Source organism: Gekko japonicus, unplaced genomic scaffold, assembly GCF_001447785.1.
Source record: "Gekko japonicus isolate JY-2015 unplaced genomic scaffold, Gekko_japonicus_V1.1 scaffold449, whole genome shotgun sequence".
Lineage (NCBI taxonomy): Eukaryota > Metazoa > Chordata > Lepidosauria > Squamata > Gekkonidae > Gekko > Gekko japonicus.
This window is the reverse complement of record NW_015170287.1, coordinates 907,361-918,585: the sequence shown is the minus strand read 5'-3', so window position 1 is coordinate 918,585 and position 11,225 is coordinate 907,361. Positions and strand designations below refer to the sequence as shown.

The 11,225-nt window shown below is 41.8% G+C and overlaps 1 protein-coding gene across 1 annotated transcript in view; it reads left to right on the top strand.

Annotated features, from left to right (window-relative positions):
* The window catches only part of CSMD3 (CUB and Sushi multiple domains 3), a 796,050-nt gene that overhangs the window by 200,529 nt on the left and 584,296 nt on the right, over positions 1 to 11,225 (top strand). Inside the window, exon 5 of the mRNA XM_015417873.1 lies at positions 8,816 to 9,023. Within this exon, the coding sequence (XP_015273359.1) occupies positions 8,816 to 9,023 (208 nt within the window). The remainder of the gene's footprint in view (positions 1 to 8,815; positions 9,024 to 11,225) is intronic.

The following is an 11,225-nucleotide window of genomic DNA, read 5'->3' as shown; positions in this document are numbered from 1 at the left end:
ACAACCTGTAGTTCCCACAAGGCAATCCAAGAATGCACACACGGAAACTGATCCAGACAGATTGGTAGCCATATATGGATACTGAGTAACACTATGTTAAGGCACACAGGGACATCTAAGTAATAAGTTTCATCTCAAAACAAGCCTTTTTTCATGTAGCAATGTGCCTTTTTAATAAGTGGTGGTGATGGCATTGGCAGTGGCAGACACAATGACAGTATATAATCATGCATGCTCGGTTATCTTTTCCCCTCAACTGAACATGTTCAGGCTGTTAACACATAACCAAGCAGCAGACCAAATGGTTTACTGAAATGATTGCTATCTGCAAGCTGGATGCAGGCTGAGCCAGTGGGTGATCAATCTTCCCTGCTCAAACTTCAGTAAGCAAAATGGTAAACTGCAGCTTTTTCCTATTTCTCCTATTGAGAAAATGTGTCTGAGGCTTTTCTGGCTGTTATGGAATCCTGATGAAGGGAATAAACATCTTTCCATCAGCTGGCAACATAAGCAGCAGGGAATCTTGGGGTTTCATCTTTGCCTCTTGCACTCCGGAGAGGAGGTGGGGGAGCCGCACATCTTCATCCTTGGCCCCAGTAGTACCTTTTTAAAAAAGCAGTAGTACTTTACTTACTCAGGCCGCAGCTACTCTGCCCTATTAAGGGAAAGGAATTAAGAGAAATTTGAGAACTAATGTTGCATCACAGAATGGCATGGCATATGGGGGAGCCGCACATCTTCATCCTTGGCCCCAGTAGTACCTTTTTAAAAAAGCAGTAGTACTTTACTTACTCAGGCCGCAGCTACTCTGCCCTATTAAGGGAAAGGAATTAAGAGAAATTTGAGAACTAATGTTGCATCACAGAATGGCATGGCATATGATGGTAACTCCTACAATAGCTCTTTCTAGTACTGTTGTAAAATGATGTCTGCTCCTTTCAGGACCCTTAGGACTCTGAGAGGCTGCAAGGGAATGAATGTTCATTTGACAGTCAGAGAGATAGAGAGAGAGATTTTCAATGAAGAAGATGTAGAGACACTGGGCTACCTATGGAGAAAAAGATAGTATCTACAAATTAGGGAAGTCCTATGCAGTTGAATTTGGCACACTATCAGGCCTATCCATGGTCCTTTCCGCACTTGGATCTCCCCTTTGCTACTACAGTGTTTCTAGGAGGATTTTTTGAATTAGATTGTGGTTAGATACATTTCACTGAGATTCATTTAAATTACATTTTAAAAAAATTCTTCCCCCTCTAATACTGCCTAGCCTGTTGCAACACCTCAAGCATTTTCTACCTTTCACTTTGAGTATACATAGCCATGAACTTTTGTAGACAAGACTAGACTCTGGCTAATACATTTTTGGCTGAAGGGGAAAACAAAAAATACCCTGCTGACCCAGCAATCACTAATTTCGTTGAGAGAAAGTCTATCCTGAATAGGTCAAATCCTCGTTGTAACTTCGGGGGGAAGCAATAATCAAAAATCACATTCTGGAGGGCACCATTTTAAGTTCCCTGAATAATTGCACTCCCACAGAAATGAAAGGAGACTGGAATCTTGAAAGCATTTTGTTATACGAGACTCTTTATCTGATGATCAAATTAAGGCTTCTTTGAGAATAATACCTAACATTATTAGATTAAGAAGACTTCCAGGGTGCTGCTGGAAATTTGCTATTCTCTGCCTTTTTTTTAGTTTCAACTTATGTGCCTATTTTCTTATTCATCTACAGACTGGACCACATTAAATTATAGGATTTAGAATGATTTTTCCATGTTTCTTTTTCTTTCCGTTGAAGTTGTGTTGGTTTCTAAATTGTTCTTTCTATGCCTTAGCCAAATCCAGTATGGTGTAAAGGAGCCACAGTACAACTCTATGGAAAGGTACCCATAGACTCATAGAATCACAGAGCTGGAAGGGGCCATACAGGCCATTTAATCCAACCCCCTGCTCGATGCAGGATCAGCCTAGAGCAGGGGTGGTCAAACTTGCTTAACGTAAGCATCACGTAGAATCAATGTCAGGTGTTTGAGAGCTGCAAGACATGAAGAATTATAACCCACACGGTTTTTATTGGAAAATATGCAAATTTGCTTTTTATTAACATTAAATGAGACTGCCAAAATAAAAACAAAAGGGGTAAAAACAGATATTGATAATGATATTTAACTTTAGATGGGGAGGGAGGGAAGAAGGGGAGGAGAAAGAAAGGTGGAAAGAAAGTGGAAAGAAAGCAAATAGATGGGGGGAGGGATGGAGGGAGAGGTGGAAAGAAAGGACCTCTAACTTTAAATTTATCTTCCATGTCCGCCAAGCCCCCCCCCCCGGCCGGCTTGGAGAAGGGGTTTAAAGAGACAAATGCCTTTTCCAAGCCGGCTGGCAAAGGGGGGGGGGTTGTCTTTAAGAATGCATTTAAAGTTAAAGTTGCTTTCTTTCTCTTCTCCCCCCCATCTCAAGCCTACCCAGGGAGGGTAATACTTGCTGGAGAAGGGAAGACCGATCAGGGAGGCATGCCTCCCTTTCAGTTCCCCATCCGCCCTACCAGGAGCCACACAATATGTGTGAAAGAGCCACATGCGGCTCCCAAGCTGCAGTTTGGCCACCCTGGCCTAGAGCATCCCTGAAAATTGTTTGTCTAGCCACTGGTTAAAGACTGCTAGTGAGGGTAAGCTCACCACTTTCAGCAGCTGATTTCACTGTTGCACAACTCTTATTGTAAAAAAGTTTTTTCCTAATATCCAGCCAGTACCTTTCCGCCCTTAATTTAAACCCATTATTGCAAGTCCTATCCTCTATTGCCAACAGGAACAACTCCCTAAAACAGATATTGATAATGATATTTAACTTTAGATGGGGAGGGAGGGAAGAAGGGGAGGAGAAAGAAAGGTGGAAAGAAAGTGGAAAGAAAGCAAATAGATGGGGGGAGGGATGGAGGGAGAGGTGGAAAGAAAGGACCTCTAACTTTAAATTTATCTTCCATGTCCGCCCCCCTCCCCGCACCCACACCAGCTGGCTTGAAGAAGGGATTTAAAGAGACAAATACCTTCTCCAAGCCAGCTGGCAGGGGTGTGTATGTGTGTTTAGAGTTGCTTTCTTTCTCTGCTCCCCCCCATCTCAAGCCTACCCAGGGAGGGGAATACTTGCTGGAGAAGGGAAGACCGATCAGGGAGGCATGCCTCCCTTTCAGTTCCCCATCCGCCCTACCAGGAGCCACACAATATGTGTGAAAGAGCCACATGCGGCTCCCAAGCTGCAGTTTGGCCACCCTGGCCTAGAGCATCCCTGACAAGTGTTTGTCTAGCCACTGGCTAAAGACTGCCAGTGAGGGGAAGCTCACCACTTTCAGCAGCTGATTTCACTGTTGCACAACTCTTATTGTAAAAAAGTTTTTTCCTAATATCCAGCCAGTACCTTTCCGCCCTTAATTTCATCCCATTATTGCAAGTCCTATCCTCTGTTGCCAACAGGAGCAACTCCCAGCCCACCTCTAAGTGACAGTCCTTCAGATACAAAGAGAGCAATCTTGTCCATCCTCCAACCTTCAGCCTAAGTCCCTTGAAATCAATAGACTGGAGTAACTCTGCATAGGATTGTGCAAAGGTAGACTTTGGATTAAGTCAGTTCTCTGCCATGAACTTCACTAGGGCTCCGATCATACACAGAAGTTGCTGCGGGATACTCACGGATGCCGGGCAGATTTAATGGGTGCGATCACACCACCACATCTGGCAAGCATCGCACACCTGTTGGCAAGCCATCGCATCCCGCCGAAGATTCGTAGTTCAAAGCTACTGCAGAAACACCAGTATTATCCGCTTGCGACAGGCCACAGATGGACGTCCTCCGTCTGGTCGCTCCAGCGCCACATGAAGCACGCCGGAAACATGCGCTGACAAAATGCTACCCTTGATTCCCCGCCGTCGCATCTGATCACGTTTGGCTGAGTCACAAGTGCGGCGGAGCGAAAAGCCACGCCTCCCCCTCGCATTCTCTGGCCAGTGTGACCAGGACCTAGGTGACCCTTGGACCAACTGCTGTCTCTCAGAACAAAATGGGGAGTAGATGACTCCATGGATACTGACCTGAAATGCAGGATACACATGAGGGGGAAAAAATAGAGGATTTGCAATAGCATAGAATTGGGGCAAAATCATGCTTCCGTTTAGGAATTAAGGGGCAGATGTGCACCTATGTAAGCTTTCCTATCTCTTAGCCTCATTTTATAGACTATTTTTAAACTGTCACAGTCATCTTAAAACATATATAAAATACTTCGGTGCATTATATTTTAACTTCAGCCCCATCCACATGTTACAGAATGTATGTACATCCTGCATGTGCATCTGCACATCTGTAAGAAAGAGCCAAAGAGCATTCACTTTACCTGTGGACCAGTACTAGGATGTTTGGGGTTTACCTGTATGTGTGGTGTTCACCTGTACATGTGTTATATGCAACATGAGAATTACTCATCATGTGCACAAAGAAAAAACAAGTGTATGCTGTACACAGATTTTACATGCATTCACTGTAGTTTATGAAGAGGACTTAGGAAGTTCTACATAGACTACACTGACTAAATCTGCATATTTTGCTTACTGCAGGTATAATCAATGCTGCATCAGTTGTGTGCCAACATTATGTTTCCCCTCATTTTTTTTAAAGATCCACAGGCAAGAATCAATAGGAGCCCCCCTATACACATCAAGAATAGAAATGTTGTGGTTATTAAAGCTCTACCTTTTAATTCCACCTTGTTATGCTGCTACTGAAAAAAGACAGAGAGACTATCTGTATACATATTGGCAACCCTAATATAGTTGGTGCCACAAACATCCAAGTAGCAGAAAAACGTCTGCATGTATAAACTGGAAAAAATTTAGCAAGTTACAAGTGGCAACAGAGAGCTCTTGGGAATAAAAGTCTTTTTCCTGAGAGTTTCCAAACAGCAGAACAGGGTCAAAATAAGGAAGAAAGACTCACCTGGGACAGGTAACCTGAAAATAAAGTTTGCAATTAGCAGATAGGGACAGAACAAATAGAATCTTCTCAAATTGTGTGGGTTATATTTAATTAAGGTTGATTTTAGCTGGACAGTATAGGTGTAGATTTTAAACTTGGCTGCCTTCTTCCAGAGCTTTGGAATTAGTAAGATGAGAAATCTGATCCGTAAAATAAGAAAAAAAAACACCCTTTATTAGAAATGCTTTGAACAGCTTCCCATTGTTGCACCCTATACCACCACTACTGCATACATTCACACATGATGTAGAATTCCAAGGAAGAAGCCCTGGCTTCCAGAGAGGTCTTGAACCCCGGCAGCTCACAAAGCATAAATTAAGTCCAACAGCAACCATATAATTATTTTCATTTGATTTATGAAATATTTATTTTGCTTTTCTTCTCAAATATGGGGGCCCAAACTGCTTACAATAAACAGCTTTACAGCCAATCCTGCATTAATTATAAAACGAAGCACACATCCCTTTCTATAACCACCTTTTGAAGTATGTGCTCTGTTTGAAAAGGATCCTTATTAAAAATGTCCCTGTTATAAAAGGCAGAAGCATGGTAGTGCCAGGGACATGACATTCAAGATAATAACTTTAAACTATTCATTGGAACACTAGTAGATTAGAGTGTAATATTTAATAGACAAGAAAGGGAACAGACAAATTGAGGCTGACCAAATTTCCATTGCAGTAGAGATTACTAGATCCAGCCGGCACAGACTCCTGCCTAACAAAGCCCAGATCTCCAACCAGATGATCCTGAAAGACCTTACAGAAAAAATGACTATAGAGATGCATTGGTTCTGTCCCAATTACTATAGGAATCTACTGATTTTCTAAAGGACCACTGGAAGACATTAAAACAAAGGTCTTGCTCACGAGGGACTGTATTCCAGTGACAAAATTTCAGAAAAAGTTGTATGTGTGATCTGCAAAGGCTGCTAGATTATAGGCATGCCAGTGGTCTGTCTGTATCTGTGCAGACCAACAACCATTCTTTCCAAAATGACTGTCCAGCACTTAATATACCTTCAATATATTTCAATTGGCAATTTCTGTCCTAACGTCACACAACAGTTATTGCACCATCCTACCTTACATGCTAAGTATGTGGGTGAACAAGTGCCTAATTGCAACTGCAAATTTTAAAAAGCCAATTTTCCAATCCATGGCAACATTTGCATCCAATACACACATTCAGTGGCTGAATCTAACACCAAAGCCCAAAAATCACAGGCCTAGGACAAATTAGATGTGACAGCATCCTCAGGTGAGACCTGCGGATGCCACCACCATTTCAAAGTGATTTAAACATGCCTCAAGGACCTGAGCCTGTTTAAGCCCACAGCATGGTGGGCTGAGGTGCTCTTGTCCCTGTGGCAATCATCCTTAAAAGCCCTGCCTCTCCTCCAGGGATCTGAACCAATCCTTGTGATTTAGGGCTCATGCAAATCCAACTGATTCTCAGCCAATCAGAGCCCATGGAAGTCCACTGGATGGGAAGGGGTGAGCCAGTCTCAGCCTTAAGAAGGGTGAAGAGACCTGTTTTACTTTTGGGTAGGGATTCTGTGGCTCTGGAAAGGAGCATCAGCTAAGTTAAGCTTTTATTTGGCTTTTTAGTTATGGTCTGGGGGTTGGCTGAGGGAAGAAAGCTGATTTTAGTGGTACAAATAAGCATCTTGTTAAGGATCCATCATATGTAACTGGTGTGTGTAGGTCCTGTGGTAAAGTGCTCTGTGAGAGTAAAGAGGAGCCTTCAACCTGCTGAGGTAATTTGTCCAGAGGAAGGGGAATCACATCTCTCCTCACAGGTTATTTACTTTATTTGAGAGCCAGCTTTGCTTTATATACCTATATAAATTATCCACTCATCATATTACCTTATAAAATACTTTATTTTCTGATAAATAAGCATTTCTTGTTCATCTCCATCTGTGTCTTGTCTGTTAAGTCAAAAATATAAGAAACAGGAGTCTCCGTTTACCTCACGTATATGTACAGCTTAAGTAGCACATAGCTTACTCACTACCAATCTTTATTTTAAAGTTTCTGATACCCTTTTTATTTGATTGTGGGCGGTTAGAGTATAAAGACTGTATAGGAGAGGCCAAAGTGGGGTACTGGATCTCTCTCCCCCCACACCTCATAGCCACTACCCCTCCTCAATGTTTCAAGTGCCAAAACAGGTGCACCCTGCCCCTGTGGAGGTTTCAGCACTTGAAAAGGCACTGGGGGGCATAGATAACTTCAGCTCGCAGTATTGTGTGACCAATCCTGATTGGGCCCTTGAGGCATTTTAAAATCACTTTAAAGTCACGTTGTTGTCCATAGGTCAGAGCTGTAAAAACCATTATGACTGGTTTGGCCCCCAGCAATAGTATAGTAAGCAGTATTGTGTGACCAATCCTGATTGGGCTCTTGTGGCATTTTAAAATCACTTTGAAGTCACATTGTTGTCGATAGGTCAGAGCTGTGAAAACCATTATGACTGGTTTGGACCCTAGAAATCGTAAAAACAGGAAAATAAGCAAGGAGTGATGGGATTTTGGATGTTTACTCTTTTTTTTAGAACTATTTTTTACTAAAAAATGCCACATATTCTGCAAGGACAGATTTGCATTTCTTAGTGCAATGGAAAGTGTTCCCTCCCCCAACTCCAAACTGGAAGACCCACTGTTCTGACTTAATTGCAGCATGACTTGCTTCATGTCATAATGTTGATCTTGTTTATGAACTAAATTACATCCTCCAGGTTGTGACTTGTAAGTTTAACAGTATCCCATTGTCTGACTTTTCTAGTACTTAGCCTGCCTTTGGCAACCTGTTTTGCAAACTGAAGCTATCTGGTGGCCTGGAACCCCGAAATGACCTCTGAAAATAGTAGAGCAGATTAATAGTAGAGAAATAGCAGAGTAAAAACAGGAAAATAAGCAAGGAGTGATGGGATTTTGGATGTTTATTTTTTTTTAAGAACTATTTTTTACTAGAAAATGCCATGTATTCTGCAAGGGCAGATTTGCATTTCTTAGTGCAATGGAAAGTGTTCCCTCCCCCAAGTCCAAACTGGAAGACCCACTATTCTGACTTAATTGCAGCTTGAGTTGCTTCATGTCATAATGTTGATCGTGTTTATGAATTAAATTGCATCCTCCAGGTTAACGGAGATGAGCACCGCAACCCTAGAGTCAGATTCGACTGGCTTTCGAGCAAGGCAACCTTTACCTTTACCTTTACCTGAGCTATTTATGCAGTGTTTTGAAAAGTGATTTTAACATGGCAAGGCAGCACTATTATTTCTGTAATAGTTAAACATAGTTAAATGGCTGTTTCTTATTTATGGTTCCCCCCCCCTTATGTTTCTTTTTTAACAGCGGAGGATGCGCGCTCCCACGGTTCCCTAGAATCCCAGACACTACACACACAGCACCTGCAAGGCCATAGATAAACAAGCATTACAGAAGCCAAAAAGGAATGCAGCGGACTTGGCAAGCAAGTACCCCACCCCCAACCCTTATGGCAGCATAGGTGACATTGTTGTGACTTGTAAGTTTAACAATATCCCATTGTCTGACTTTTCTAGTAATTAGCCTGCCTTTGGCAACCTGTTTTGCAAATTGTAGCTATCTGGTAGCCTGGAACTCTTAATATTTTGGGGACATGTCTGAGCTATTTATGCAGCATTTTGAAAAGTGATTTTAACATGGCAAGGAAGCACCATTATTTCTGTAATAGTTAAACATAGTTAAATGGCTGTTTCTTATTTATGGTTCCCCCCCCTTATGTTTCTTTTTTAACAGCGGAGGATGCATGCGGAGGGACCATGAGGGGATCCAGTGGCATCATCTCTAGCCCTAATTTCCCTAATGAATATCACAATAATGCAGACTGCACGTGGACCGTTGTGGCCGAGCCTGGAGACACCATTTCACTCATATTTACGGATTTTCAAATGGAAGAGAAATATGATTACTTGGAAATAGAAGGTTCAGAACCACCCACAATATGGTGAGTGACATTGTTCGTAAGGTTCTGTGAAATTACTGTTTCCTAGAGTGCCGTTAATCTTATCACAATTCCTCTATCTTCTCAAACAATTCCCGCAGGCATTTCATCTGGGCAGAAACTTCTAACTTTGTTTTGAATGTCAGTTTAGGTGAAATATAAGGATGATTTATTGCTGCCTAATCCCACTTCAGCCCTGAGCTGGGCAGCCTGGTCTGGTCAGATCTTGGAAGTTATCGTGGGCTCTGGTAGTACTTGGATGGGATACCGCCAAGGAAGTCTAGGGTTGCTACAGAGAGTCAGGCAATGACAAACCGCCTCTATTTGTGGTAAATGGTGGGTTCCATGGATGACTAGACTCCAAGTCTAGTGATCAGCTCTACTTTAATCAGTGATTTCAGCAAGAACAAGACTATGGACCAGAGCTTCAGCTCGGTTATATTGCATGCAATGGCCATACCCTAACACACCCCACTCCCAACGATAGGCTATTTACAAAATTTTACATCTTAATTGGCTACTGCCAGAATCCTGTTGGTCTATTGTTATTCGGCTCCAAGTTCACCCTGTCTCAGGCAGCACAGTCCTGCAATGTTTCAGTCCCAATACATAACAATTTATGTCTTGCCTTGAAAACCCTACAGGGTCTTCATAAGGTGGCTGTTACCAGTGTTCCCTCTAAGTTGAGTTAGTGTGGGCTAGCTCACAGTTTTTTAGCCTCCGGCTCATGCATTTTTGTCTTAGCTCAGGAAGGAGGGCTCCAGAGCGAACTAATTTATGTCATAGCCAAATTGCTGGCTCACAACTTTAATGCCAGTAACTCACAAAGTAGAATTTTTGCTCATAGGACTCCACAGCTTAGAGGGAGCATTGGCTGTGACTTGATGGCACTTTCCATCACCATGAATCCCACTTTGAGAAAAACTGGAGAATCTTCTCAAAATTATTTTAACTTGCTTAAAAACCACTTAGTCTGAACAAACAGCTCGAAAATAGCCCTTTGAGGCAAAATCTAATGACAACTGCACTCATATATTTGGGTAAGGAGAGCTACGTTGGCCATGGTTGGCTTGTGGAGGTCATACCTCTTCTTCAGTATCCTTTATCGTAAGAATCTCACTTTCCTCAAATATTATTCAGTATAAGTGTTGTTAGTCTGGAATGAGCATGTGGGTGCAGGCCTTTGGGATCGTGGCACGAGGTGATAATGAATTCTGCCCAGCAGTTTGTTGTACTCCATTATGCAAAAACAACAGACTTGGAAAACGTAATTAACTGAGAATTACTTCCATCAGTAAGAAACCATCAAGAAGAATTAATTAGATTGACTTTGTTAGTATGCATTCATCCTAACCCAACAGATCACACATAGAGAGTGCTTTTGAAAAATGCTAACATTCCACCCATTAGGCAGGCATGAAGAAGTAAGAGGGGGGCTCAGTCTAGCTTCTCCACTCCACCTCCCAAACAGTTCACCATTGAGACTTTAAATTCTTACAAAGCACCCAATACTCATAGCCCTAGAAGTGGAATAAGATCTGAACATGTAACATCTGGTGGTGCATACAGTTCTCCATCGGGATAGGAATATTTCTGCATAAACCTACCTCTGTGTATCTACTGTCCCTGATGGATGTGTTTGTGTTCCCCCCCCCCCAGAATATTCTACATTTTAAATACTATTGATTGTATTTATTTTTCATAAATAACATTTTCTTTTTTTATATATACATAATATTTTATTGAGTAAATCCAATCTACATGCACACAAATCATTACCCATCATGTTGATATACACATTTTCCGCTTTTTAACACCAGTAATAACCAGAAAAAAAGAAAAAAAAGAAAACCTATTTCATCAACCTAGTCCTTTTTAATCTCATTTAATTCCTCTTTTCTTATGCCCCTATCTTACCTGTTTATTGGGTCCCCTTACAACTTTCCCCAAAACTTTTAATTAAACTTGATAAATTCCATAATCTTCCGTTCATTCTTACATCAGTTACTACTACTATCTGTCTTCTTCTCTTCCTGAAAAGAAAAGTTGAAAGGGTTTGCCTCCAATTATGGGCACTATAGAGAAGAACTCTACAGCGGGAGGAAAAACCTCCTCCCTCCCTAAATTCGGAGGTCTTTGGGGGTGCACACTCTTCACCTCCTTGCTATACCCTAATCTAACACTTAATACACTAATCTAACATTT